This window comes from Gekko japonicus, unplaced genomic scaffold (assembly GCF_001447785.1).
Source record: "Gekko japonicus isolate JY-2015 unplaced genomic scaffold, Gekko_japonicus_V1.1 scaffold572, whole genome shotgun sequence".
Taxonomy (NCBI): Eukaryota; Metazoa; Chordata; class Lepidosauria; order Squamata; family Gekkonidae; genus Gekko; species Gekko japonicus.
In genome coordinates this window covers 488,515-501,761 of record NW_015167553.1, presented here as the reverse complement: position 1 = coordinate 501,761, position 13,247 = coordinate 488,515, and the positions used below count along the sequence as shown (strand labels likewise).

The following is a 13,247-nucleotide window of genomic DNA, read 5'->3' as shown; positions in this document are numbered from 1 at the left end:
CCTCCTTCTTCTGTTCTCTCTTTCTTTCTTACTTTCTTCTCTTCTATTTTTCCTCCTTTCCCTTTCCCTCCTTCTTCCCTTCTCTCTCTTACTTTCCTTTCTTCTTTCCTTCTCTTTCGTTCCCTCTTTCCTTCTCTATTTTTATCCCCTCTTTCCTTCCTTCTTTTCTTCCTTCTTTCCTTCTCTTTCTTTCCCTCTTTCCTTCTCTCTACTCTCTCTCTTTCCTTCCCTCTTTTCTCCTTCTGTGGCCCAACTCTAATGAGAAGGGGTTTAAAGTTTAAACCCTTCTCTCTTCGCTCCCCCCCACACACAGGCCACCTGGGGAAGCGAAGGGGAGGCTTTTGAAGATGCCTCCCCCCCTTGCTTCCGCTTCTGACATCACTTCCAGTGATGTCAGGGGTCGTAGCATATGCTAATAGCCTAGTTGCTCATTAGCATACCATATGCTAATGAGCTCCTGCAGCTCTTTTTCTACAAAAAGACTCTTGAGAACAAGAATGTACCATTTTAGAGGTTACTGCAGTAGATTTCTGCTAGTGATATTGTGGTTTCAGTGTTTTTCAGTTGTGGCTTCCATGATCAATTTTTATTTTATTATCTGATTCGTAAGTTACATTCTGTAATTAGTCTTGGGTACTCTAGTGGTGGCAAGTGCCATCAAGTCGTAGCTAACTAATGGTGACCCCCATAGAGTTTTCAAGGCAAGAGATGAGCAGAAGGGGCTTGCCATTGCCTGCCTCTTCATAGTGAATCTGGACTATCTTGGTTGTCTCCCATCCAAGTACTAACCAAGGCCAGCCCTCTTTAGTTTCCAAGCTCTGATGAGATCCAGTCTCATCTGGGCAATCTAGGTCAGGGCCTTGGGTGCCATATGGGATGAAAAGATGTCTTGACAAATGACTAAACACAATTTCCTCATAAGAAGGAATGACAGAAAACTAGTGCATTTTTTTGTGCATTTCCTCTGGAAATGTTCACAGGGTGGATATGTCACACACAGGAATCTGATGCTATAAACTTGCCCTGTAGGGACATCACTTTCACAGAAGTGAAAGTATAGCTGAGTATTTAACCTAACTGATGCAACTGCCACTATGGGTTCCATTAGCATAAGTATTGCATTCATAACACAGTAAGAGGAGTTAAGCAACGGAAGTTAAAAATGGAGAACACTGGGGTTTTCAAAAGTTGAGGTGGAAGACAAGAAAATTAAGACTGCATTCTAAATATTAACTAAAAATGGTATTGCTTTACATAGGGCCGGCTGTAGATAAATTGGATTCCTCATCTCTTTTAAACATATTTCAGATATGATACAAGCTTGCAAAGACACTGGATGAAAGCGTGATGGAGGGGTAGATTGACTGTACTCTGCAGAAACCAGGTATTACTATCAGCATTGAAGACAGAGCAAAAAGCACATGAAATAAATCCTGGGAGATGGCAATAATTTGGAAAGTATAGGTTGGTGAATTGGTTTAGAATAAAGAGGGGCATATCCCCCAAATGCCTACCAATGACTGCTGGAGGTGAATCAGTCAAGCAAACTACGCTAACACTTGCCTTAATTAGGGAATTCAAATGTACATGTGGGCTGTTCCATTTGCCCCAAGAGAAGGAGCAGATTTATACACCCTCAGAAAGGCTACATTGGTTTACTTCCTCAGTATAAATTGGGCAGCTGTTGTAAACAGGGGAGTTCACCTATGCATATCAAAGTCCCCGCACCAGAAACATACAGCTGAATATGGCCGATTCTGCATATCAGAAGGCACAACCTGACCACTGGGGTAATAGATACAGAACTATCTCATGTCAGCCGCACAATCAACTGAAAGGTATCTTTTTAACTTCCTCTATTATCTTATGAAAAAGAAGTTATCATTGTCCACTATTTGAGAAATAAATGTAAAATGGTAGGGGAATTATTGGAATTTGCTAGCCTCTGAAGTCACTCAGTTCTGCTCTCAGAACAGTTATTCTGTTCTACAGTGAACAAACAACATGGTAAAAGACACTGATTTCAAATAGAGCTATTAGATATTTCCATAAAACAAACTGGAAGGATTTTAAAATTTAAAAAACTGGATGTGCTTAATTAAAAAAAACACCCCAACAAAACACAAAATAAAACAGAGCCAGAAAAGTGTTGCCCCTTTAAAAGTATTCATGCTGGAACAAAAAAATATATCTAAAATCAAATACTTTACATTTCTAGCAAGAAATCGGTTGGGTTTTTTTTTTAAAACAAAAAATTAAAGATGCAGGGAATATATGAATGTATTGGGCACACTACATTTAAAAAGCCATGCAGAAAAAAAGTTAGTGAACAGGAAAAAAAAAATACAGTAAGGGTATTAAAGCACACCACTATGAGTCCAGAAGATGGAAAGGAGGAAGAGAGAGTACCTGTGTACCTCCGACAGAGAGGAATCACTTTCATCAGACCTACAATGAACCATGGTGAGATTGTGAGGAAAAAGAATACAGGTATCAGCAGGGTAAAGATTCCATTTAAAAAGAACAACAGCAGTAGCTCACATAAGGAAGCAAAGACTGAGCAGCCTCCTCATGGTTCAGAAAATTTAGAGGGGGAAACATGGTAGAACATGATGTCTTCCCCCGGACAAAAATATTGCTCATGTCAGATTTAGAGCCTCCTGTGTCAGCCACTTCCCAAATGAAACACAGAAAGACGATCAAATGGCCGTAGTCTGGGCACTTGGCTCTTGGTTTAATTTGCATTTGCACTATGAAAAGAAAAGAAAAACCTTCTCGCATCTGTTTTGGAATCCCAAGGTTTCTAGCCTAATGCAAAATAAAAAGTTAACCTCCAAACACTGCAGGTGGTTTTAATGCTTTGCCATCATTTTAAAATCTCATGTATTCTTTTAAAAATGATTAATTATGCATACCGTTAAAAGGATACTGCATCCTTCATTTGCATAGCAAATCAAACATACTGAGCAGTCTAAGTTTGATTTGCAGTTGCAGTCACCAAAGCCCCAAAGGATATCAACAGCCTTATATTTAAGTTAGTGTAACATAACTTTAGAACTACCAATGCATCTTTAAAAAGCTAACATGAATAGCTACAAGCATAGGCTTAAAGTACAGGGAGGCTTGCAAGCAACTGTTAGGACTTTGTATCGCAACTGCAGATTGCAGGGGGAACCGTTAGAATCAAGGCAGCAGAAAGAACAGCAACAGGAAAGAAGAGCAGGTCAGCCTACAATACCACGATTGAAAGCAGAGAGTTAACGCACTGTTTGGTAGTATTTGAAGTTTGGCAGTCTTGCAATGGAGATTCTGGATCAACTCAAACTTGTCATCCCTTAATGAAGCTATATTCAGATTGAGGTTTTTCTTCTAAATATATTAATGCTGTTGCTCTGCCTTGGGCTCTGTTTGCATCACTGCACCAAACACCCGTAACCCCCCTCTGTGTAGCTATGCCTTAAGTGTATTAACACCTGGCATCATGCTGCTTGGCAACACAGCAGCCCTTGAAGAGTCTGCCCATCTTGTAACGTAGAAATTAGATCTCGCTTATAGATTAGAGGAACAAATGCAGAAGAAATAAAGTGTGAGCAGGGAACAGACTACCTGGAACTATGGGCAATTCTGTGTGTTTCAAAAACCATTTTGCAGATGGGGGCAACCACAAGAGAAACAGCACCTGTATTTTCTTTTGCTGACATGAGAGGGCCAGAGCATTTATGTCAGTGGGTATGCATCAGGCCAGTGTGTGCTTTTATGCGTATTCACGCTTCGGGAATCTGGGTCTTTCTCCTTTGCAACTTACTTATCCTGCTGAACTGCTCTGTTTCCCTGAGAAACAGTAAGACGGCTAAAAACATTCAGTTCATTACGGGGCCGGCTTGGTGGGGAACAAGGAGGTGAGAGGCTAGCTTCTGAAGTTCCAGAATCTGAGCTACAAGAAAAAAATGGAGCATTAAAAGCCTCTTCTTTTTTAAAAAACCCAAACTTTAAAAAGGTAAAATGAATTGTTAGAGAGGTTAAAATGAATGAAAACATGCCTCAGAATGAACTTGTTGAAGCCTGCTTGCTTAAATCAAGAAATGCAGTCTACATGCTTCCCTAAGCAGAACATAACCAATCATCATCCTTACACAGGAGGAAAATGCTGCTGGCCACAAGATGGCAGCACAAACATATTTTTATTACTATTACAAATCTAAGCAAGACACAGGAAAAGTCAGTGCACCCAAAATGAAGGTGAGTTCCGCAACAGAAACAGTCAAGATTTGATCTCTCTCTCAAAAAAAAATTGGCAATGGCTTATTTTTAAAATAAACCATTGCCAATGCTTCCACTGATGCTTTGAGGGTAGCATCAAAACAGTTAATGTAGCAGCCAACCACCAAAGCAAAACTACATTAAAGCTAATGATCAACTGGACACTAGTTCAATGAATGAATGAATATTTTCACCCTGTGTTGCACACATAACTACTTAAAAGAGCTTACTGTTTTTGCTCTTTTGACTTTGGTTTGTCGGAAGATTTCTCAAAGGCCTTCCTCTTTGATAATGGTGAGGGTTCTGGAATTTTCTTTTCTGTCAGAGACGACTGTCTTGACCTAAGACAAGAAGAAGATTATTTTCAGAGGGTAGCCATTGTTGGCCAGCAGTAGACGAGCCAGACAGTCTCACAGCATCTGCTTCAACTTCCTTACTTAGAAAGCCATGTTCTGCTTTTATCCCCACTCTATGAACAGCCACAATTCAAAGCAAGACTGCATGCAGTTTATATTGGCCTTTTGAAATGGTGAAAGGATCAAACTACAGATTTCCCCCAGCATTTCATCTATTCCAAATCTAGTGATCAGCTCCAAAATTATGACCAAAGTTATGATTCCCCAATGATATTCCCGAGGCACTCTTCACTTGATGCCATCACATATTGCTTGATATCAAGTGATAACCTCAAGATTTCAATGGAAGCATTTCTATATATTCATCTGCAAATTAGAGTTGATTCATAACTGCACTGTAATATCAGTTGGTGTATGAATGTGCAAACTGAGCCACTGGAAAGCATGCATTTAAGGTGGCTGCTATCAAAGTTTGAGTGATAAACGGTGCAGGTGTAAATCAGCCCAAAATGTTGATTGCGGTATACTTGTACAGATCAGCATTTTTGTCACAAAGGGATAAGAGTCCAACACAGGGGTGTGGGGAGGGAAACTGCCCTTTTTTTTATTTGGACCTGAAAAAATCAGTATTTCCCGATATTCCTGAATCCCAATATCGGTATGATTATGATCTTCTGGCTCACCGCCTCACTGACGTAGGAAATCGTGGGGTGGCCCTTCAATGGCTCTCCTCATTTCTCCAAGGTCAGGGACAGAGGGTAGTGCTGGGAGAGAATGTGTCCTCTAGGAAACCCCTGCTATGCGGGGTTCCACAGGAAGCACTCCTCTCTCTGATGTTATTTAACATCTATATGTACCCCCTTGCCCAGCTGGCACAGAGTTTCAGGCTTGGGTGTCACCAATATGCAGATGACACCCAGCTTTATCTGTTGTTGGACAGCCACCCGTCTGCTGCCCCACAAAATCTGGCTGAGGGTTTGGAGGCCATGGCGGGATGGTTAAAAAAGAGCAGATTGAGACTGAATCCAGAAAATATGGAGGTTCTATGGCTGGGAGGGAGAGTCTCAGGACTGGAGCCCAGGCTTCCACCTCTTGACGGGGCACCATTGAGACTGGCACCATCTGTCAAGAGTCTGGGTGTGCCTTTGGATGCCTACTTAACTATGGAGGCCCAGGTCATGCATATTGCCAAACTGGCATTCTTCCATCTTCGCCAGGTACGGCAATTGGCTCCTTTCCTGTCGTGCCCTCACCTAGCCACAGTTATCCATGCAACGGTCACCTCCAGATTAGACTACAATGGCCTACCCTTGAAGCTGACCCAGAAGCTCCAGCTGATCCACAATGCGGTGGTGTGAGTCCTGACGGGAACGTCACGGACGGCACATATTCAACCGGCGCTGCGCCAGCTGCACTGGCTTCAAGTGGAATACCAAGTTCAAGGTTTTGGTATTAACCTTTAAGGCCTTGAGTGGTCTGGGACCAACATATCTACGGAACTGTCTCCTCCACTATGTCCCCGGAAGAGTGTTGTGCTCTGCAGGTAACAACTTACTGGTGATTCCTAGCCCCAAAGAGGTCCGGCTGTCCCTGACAAGGGCCAGGGCCTTTACAGTCCTGGCCCCAACCTGGTGGAACTCTCTGACTACTACAGATTACATATTTTTGTAAGGAGATCCAGACGTTCACATTTGAGTTCTTTCAGAACTCTCGGATGTATGCCATCTGGGCCTGGTGATTTATCAGTTTTTAAGTTGTCTATCAGTCGTAGGACCTCCCCTCTCGTCACCTCAATCTGACTCAGGTCTTTCAACACCCCTCCCAAAATCAGTGGTTCTGGAGTGGGCAAGCACTTCTCATCTTCCACAGTGAAGACAGAGGCAAAAAATGCATTCAACTTCTCAGCCATTTCCCTATCATCCTTCAGTACTCCTTTTACCCCCTGGTCATCCAAGGGCCCCACTGCCTCCCTGGCTGGTTTCCTGCTTCTAATGTATTTGAAGAAAGTTTTATTGTTGGTTTTTATGTTTTTTGCTCCTCATATTCCCTTTTTGCCTGCCTGACCACAGACTTGCATTTTATTTGCCATAGCCTGTGTTCCGTTTTATCAGCCTCACTGTGACTAGCGTTAATATGCGCAATACTATTATCTGCTCTGAGTACACTACAATATGCAAAAACAGCTCAGAAATAGTCTCTGCCAAGCTACTTTCCACCTGCAGGGGAAAAGATATGGACTCTGCCCTCACATCTTCTCCTTTGCCTGTGGAAGAGCAGCTTTGGGGAAAGGTGACTAAAGCGAAAAAAACAGCCAGATGGGAAATGGTTAAGCAGCTTGCCATTCTCTACCAGCTGTTCTTCCATTCAGCCCTGTAGCTTCCCATGGCTGCCTCTCATTTTTAAAAAAATACATTGGCATGCACATAGTATCTACTTTGGCCATCAGATACACAGTAGTAGGGACATTGCAAACAGACAACCCTCAATTTATCACCAAAATAACTAAGACTAGGAGGCGCAGTAAATCACAGCACCATGGCTAGTGTGCTCATTTTACAGATGTTAACCTACAACATTCATGTTTTACTTAAAGCACATTTCTTTCCCCCTAGCTGAAGAAAGCCGCTGCAGAAAATTAAAAAAACACTTACAATGAAGCAAAATAAACTTGAGCCTACACACAAACTTCCAAAATATAGGTATCATCACTTTGCTTGGTTTACTATCACATTTATCAGCACATTAAAAACTGCAGACTTAGTTACCTGAATCCTGAATTCCACTTGAAGCTCCAAAAACCATATCGCACAAACAGTTCCTCAGATTAGACTAATTATCACATGCTGTTTAAAGCATTCCTTTAGAGAGTACTGGCAAAATCAGTAAAGCCAAGAATGTCCATTAACAATGCCAGCCGGGGATACTCTATGGTTTATTCTCACTACCACAAGCAACATGCATAAAATACTGCAAAGTATTAGAATTTATTCTGCACCTCTGCAAAAATATTAATAGTTGTATTGCAGATGAAATCTAAGAAACTATGTACATTTTGCAGTGCTAATCATTAGATTCCATTTACGACACTTTCGATACCTTTGCCAAATACATTGCACACATGGCAGGGGGAATTAAGTGCAAAGAAAGTGCAGTGTGATGGTGGACGGCTGAACACTACTGCAAAAATCTAAGTAGAGCTCTAAATGTTTGAAATAATCCAATTATATTAGGAACTTTAATTAAATGCCATCACAAGCCATTCTAAAACCCCACAAATCCTTGAACGATGTTTTCACTTGGAGGCAACTTGCATAAATCCCCTACTTACAAAGCATTTCAGATACTACAGTTAACTATTACATTTGACATCATTATTAAATCATTTTAATCTAGTCTATTTTTCATGGATATAAGTATACTCCTATATAGTTTTACACAGAACAGGGATTTGTGTTCTGTAAAAGGCATTTTATTAACAATGACCCATTAAAAATCCCTATACAAAAATTAGTAATATAAACTTAGCCCTCCCTGTGAGGGCTGCCCAATAGAAGTAGGATTTCCCTGCTGTCCAGCATCCTCTTCATAAAGCTTTAAAAGGCTGCTGGAAGTTAGCAACATGCATTGTTAGGAAGCCACAGAGAAGTTAGTACATTGTGCCAAACTTACATGCTGCCAATCTTAGAAGGCAAGCTTGATGGAGAAGGAGCAACCTCTCTATCCTTAGACTCTCTTATATCAGTGCTCATTCCACCTTCCTGAGCTTCTGCCACGGATGCAAGACTGCCAGCCAAAGCCATGTCCCCTGTGCTGGTATCAGAGGTTAAATCACTGCTATCAGCATAAAGCAGTTCCATCTGGGTTGTGGTTCTACGGCGTGCCTAAAGAAATTGAAGAAAGGAGGGGGGGGGAACACTTTTGCATGCAACTGAAAGCCATTTATTCAACTAAGGAGAAGGAGTATCTGGAATTATATCTCAATCTGAACAGTGCACTGAAACACACAGCTATTTACATATATAAAAAGCATACATGCTTTTCCGGGCCTCCTTTATATGCAGGCCCGTAGATCAAGGAATTGTATTAGTCAGCCTCACAAAGGGAGAAATCTTAAGCAGATCTACTCAGAAGTAAGTCCCGTTTTATTCAATGGAGCTTACATCCAAGAGTCTTAGGACTGCAACCAACTATCTGCATCTGTTTGCAGATTTAGGTGCAACTGTTAGTTCTGAAGTTCAGTTCAAGTAAGCAATTAACATTCACGGCTTAGCACACCTTCACTGCTCAGCTGCTAACTAGGTCAGTTCCATTCTGCCTTCTTACATCTTCATGGATGACATCTAGTGAGACACTTCTAACTTTTCCCAGAGATCCTAACTACAAAACAGGTTTTTTAACATCAATTTAAGACATTCCCCAACTTCGAGCACAATGGTCTCATGTACTACCACAAAACCGAGTAAAAGAGGGCAGGGGGAAATGGACTGAATGATGACAATTCATCACAGAAATAGTACTAGGCTAAACAAGCAGGGGACCCACAATAATTGTGGGAGGGAAATCCCATCCTTCCCCCACCACTTGCCAGCCAGCCTTCCACTTGCAGCAGCACTTTCTTCTGCCCGCCTGGCAGCACCACCACCTTTCCCCCAATAGCTCAACTGGTGACACCAGTGGCTCCTGTTCCCCCTCCCTCACCCTCCTCCTTTCCACCCACCTGTTTGCAGCACCAGTCACAGGGGGGTGGCAATGGCTCCCACTCCTCTCCCTCACCTGCCCCTTCTGGCTTGAGGTGGCAGGGGAGAAGAAAAGGATTCTGCTTGTACTCTCCCTGCCCACTTCTCCTTCACACACCCCCTCCACTCATGTGGCTCAGGTGTCACCTCCCTTCCCTCACATGTCATTTAAGTTTTCACATTTATTTTCGGGATTTTACTGCAAACCCTGGGGGCCTCTCCCCAGGTCTGCAGGAAAATGTCTTACTGATGTACCTGACCCAATTCTGAATAAGGACCAGGTTCAGAATTAGGTATATGATGTTTAGACTTTTTCAATTGAAAATCAAAGAACAACTGCATTACACTGTACCTTGTTTTTAGGCTTGACCTCTCCACAAAGCTTCATGAGGTCAGAAGACAAAGAACTGAAAACAAAAATTGTACAAGTGAGGCCATGGTTCACTCACACAAAAAACATGCAGCTGCCTCTGAACCGAGGCTTTTGAACGGTCAAAGGGTGATGGGAAAGTTCATGCTGTAAGTCATTGCATGGTTCTACAGTCATGCGTGTGACTGGCACCAATAAAGTTTAGCAACAGAAACCATCTCTTTCAAAGAGGAAGGGGTCAAGCACAAAGCTAAACTGGCCTAGGAACTCTGCAAAAATAGCTATTTAAATGTAGTTTCTCAGTCTCCCAGGGGTAACTGGAAGATCCAGCTGAAGCCAGACATCCCAGCTCACGTAAGGTCATTCGAAACAGCTACGAAGCTAACAGGTAAATGGTTGAGCCAAAATACCTCTGACTAGGGAAATGGAAAACTTGGTGGGGATTACTAACCTTGTTTTCCCTTGACCCACCATGAGACTCATTTACACCAAGCATTTGAGAAGAGTTATTTCAGAAGCAGTCAAGGGCTACAGTTTACACTGAGTTCTCACCTTCCTTCAGCCCCGGGGCTGTTCAAAGGAGCATCTTCATCTGTACTGTCTTCCACATTCTCTGGAAAATGTGCAATCATTATGTTGTTAGCCAGTTTCAAGTACAAGGCACCTATTTCAAAGGCTACCTTAATTTTCACAGAGTGAAAATCATGAAGTGCAGTGCCTTCCCTGCATGAATAGTGCTACATTTAATTCATTTTGAATTAAAGAGAATGCAATTGAATCCACAGGTTCCTGTTTCTCACAAGGTCTCTGATACTATAGTCACAAATTTTAATTTTCTTTGTCCATATTTCAAATTCTCTATCTAAAGTTTTCTTTGTTGTGTTAATTGACCGTGTACAAAGGTGAATATAATGACTAGGACAACAAGGTGGTAGGAGGAGTCCTGTACAATATATTTCTGAGCTGACATTATATACCCTCCCGTACACTTTTATTATTGCTCAGAATACCCAATAAAGCAAAATACGTTTCTATACTTTTCATTCATTAACTCCTAAATTCACTTGATGGTGATCAACATTTCTGTTGATGGGGAAAAATGCACTTTTTCAGCAAACAACCATTTATGGCTTATAAAAGAAGATGACTTTGCTGTGCAACAGCTGCTTAAACAGCTACAGCATCTATGAAGAAACAGGATGGAAGAGACATTACACAAAGAAACTGCAGCTTGTAACACAAAACGCAAGTCACAACTGTGTATATCCTCTTATACGAGAGGAAAGCTAGCATGCTGGTCAATCACTATCACAGTACTCCATAATTATGACTGCATGCAAGGACATGGCAGATGGAGGCACCTGTAATAAATGTACCATCAAGTCACAGAAAATGCACACACTTAATGCACGCAGAAGACTAGAGGAGAGGAGAAAAAGGGTCACAATCACAATCGATCTCCCAGTGCAGAAATAAAATCTAGCATTTACGCTTGCACTAATCATACAACAAAAATACATTATCTGTACAGAACCCTGTAAGATTGCCCAAAATTGCACAGATATTTCTTCTTGCAGTAAAACTGGCCATTGCTAAAAGTGTTCTAAGCTTTTTGTAAACCTGGGACAGCCACGCTTAAGCACAAACAAATTATACACAAATGGTTCCTGAATCTTCTGTAATTCCTAAAACAGGGAATTTGTATATATGTTCCCACATATGTCCCCTATACTTCTCTATAAACATACAACATATCATTCTGACCTGCATCCCAAAGACAGAAAGACATCATTCCTTTTATAACAAGAATTTCAGTGTTCCTTGTCTCAATCTGTGTGCTAACAAAAGCAAGTTTATAAACAGAAGTTCACTTGACCAGAAGAGACACATAATCTGCCTTGAAGCCACCAGGCAGAGAAACTTTAAAGAGGTTCTTTTTTCTCATAGATTATGAATGTTTAACATAGGAAAGTATGGGTAGGTTGACTAGTCACTTTCATATAAGCATATTAATAAAAACATAAAGGCTATTAGGCATGCTACCAGTAGAATTACACCCATTTATGGGCAGTCCCAATAGTCCAGACCAATGTTCCCTCTAAGCTGTGGAGTCTTGTGAGCAGAAATTCTACTTTGTGAGCTACTGGCATTAAAGTTGTGAGCAAGCAATTTGGCTGCTGCATAAATTACTTTGCTCTGGAGCCATCCTTCCTGAGCTAAGACAAAAATGTGTGAGCTGGAGGCTAAAAACATGTGAGCTAGCTCACACTAACTCAGCTTAGAGGGAACACTGGTCCAGACCATGGTCAGTACTTGAATGGGAGATCAACAAGGAAGATGAGGGCTTCTACAGAGAGGAATGCAATGGCAAAGCATCTCTGCTCATCACCTGCCTTGAAAACACCATGTGGTGGACCCTTCATGGGATCACCAAGAGTCGGATGCGACTTGATGGCACACTTAACTCTTACAGGCCTGCCTTCTCTGCAGAGATTTCTTTTTAATATCTACAGATACCAGGACAGCAAGAATTCTTCTGGTATTTTTTTAAAATAGCAGTCAGGTAGCCCGAAGCCTGTCCCAACCTGGAACACACCATATCTTGTCAGCTGATGTTCCTTCACTTTATTCCTACCACTCTCACATTTACCGTAACCTTGCACTTGAACTCCCTAATCAATGCCCACCAGGAGCTTTCCTTTGGCATCGCCCGGCCTAGGATGAGAAATGCTTCCATACTTTCAGCACTCATAAATGATGAATGTTCATAGTCCTATTGGCCTAAGCTTGCTTCCCCTTTACCCATTCCATTTCCCACTCTTATATCTGCCATTATTATAAGCAGGGATCGTGTCGTAGAAAAAGAGCTAGGGGGACTAATTAGCATAACTCATTAGCATATGCCACACCCCCTGACATCACCAGAAGTGTGTCATAAGACCACACACCCCACCCCCAACGGTCCTGGCCACCGCTGGCCTTGCAGCTCCACTGCCGAGCCCCATGAGGGGCCCAGCGGTGGACCTGCAAGGCCGGCGGGAGTGCAAGGAAGCCCCGCGAAGGCCCTCCCTGGCCCCAGGCAGGCAGGGGTGGGGAGAGGCAGGGAGGAAGCAACTTACCCTCCCTCTTCTCCTGCCTCCTCCTGGATGAATGAGGGCCGAAAGCAGGGGGCAGGGCTTTGTCATGTGCTCCGCCCCCCCGTACCTCACCCGGGGGAACTGTGATCCCCCCCGAAATGACCTCTGATTATAAGTCTCCTGAATCCTATCACTCCCCTATGCACAAACATATCTTCAGTATTGTTCTTTACTTCCCAGCCCTCCAGCAAGGAGGGTCCAGAAGGCACCCCTTGCTCATTGCATAGCAACAAGTTGTCAGGCTCAGTATGCATTTTATACTGACACGAGTTTTTCCTGAGGAGAGATCAGGCGCAAACTTTGAGCTAATGTGTTTTCTTTTCCGCTCCTACTGCTGTGGTAGAAGGGGTTCAGCCAACCACTTCAGTTTAAGAGGCAGACACTCTTT

The 13,247-nt window shown here is 42.5% G+C and overlaps 1 protein-coding gene across 2 annotated transcripts in view; it reads right to left on the bottom strand.

Annotated features, from left to right (window-relative positions):
- Positions 1-13,247, bottom strand: part of KIF21A (kinesin family member 21A) — a 152,720-nt gene that overhangs the window by 24,717 nt on the left and 114,756 nt on the right. The window contains exons 24-29 of one of the 2 annotated variants that reach the window (XM_015413713.1): positions 10,275-10,335; positions 9,705-9,759; positions 8,286-8,497; positions 4,491-4,601; positions 3,806-3,934; positions 2,410-2,448 (exon numbers count right to left, since the gene is read on the bottom strand). In XM_015413713.1, the coding sequence (XP_015269199.1) occupies positions 2,410-2,448; positions 3,806-3,934; positions 4,491-4,601; positions 8,286-8,497; positions 9,705-9,759; positions 10,275-10,335 (607 nt within the window). The remainder of the gene's footprint in view (positions 1-2,409; positions 2,449-3,805; positions 3,935-4,490; positions 4,602-8,285; positions 8,498-9,704; positions 9,760-10,274; positions 10,336-13,247) is intronic. The other variant, XM_015413712.1, reaches the window with a different exon arrangement.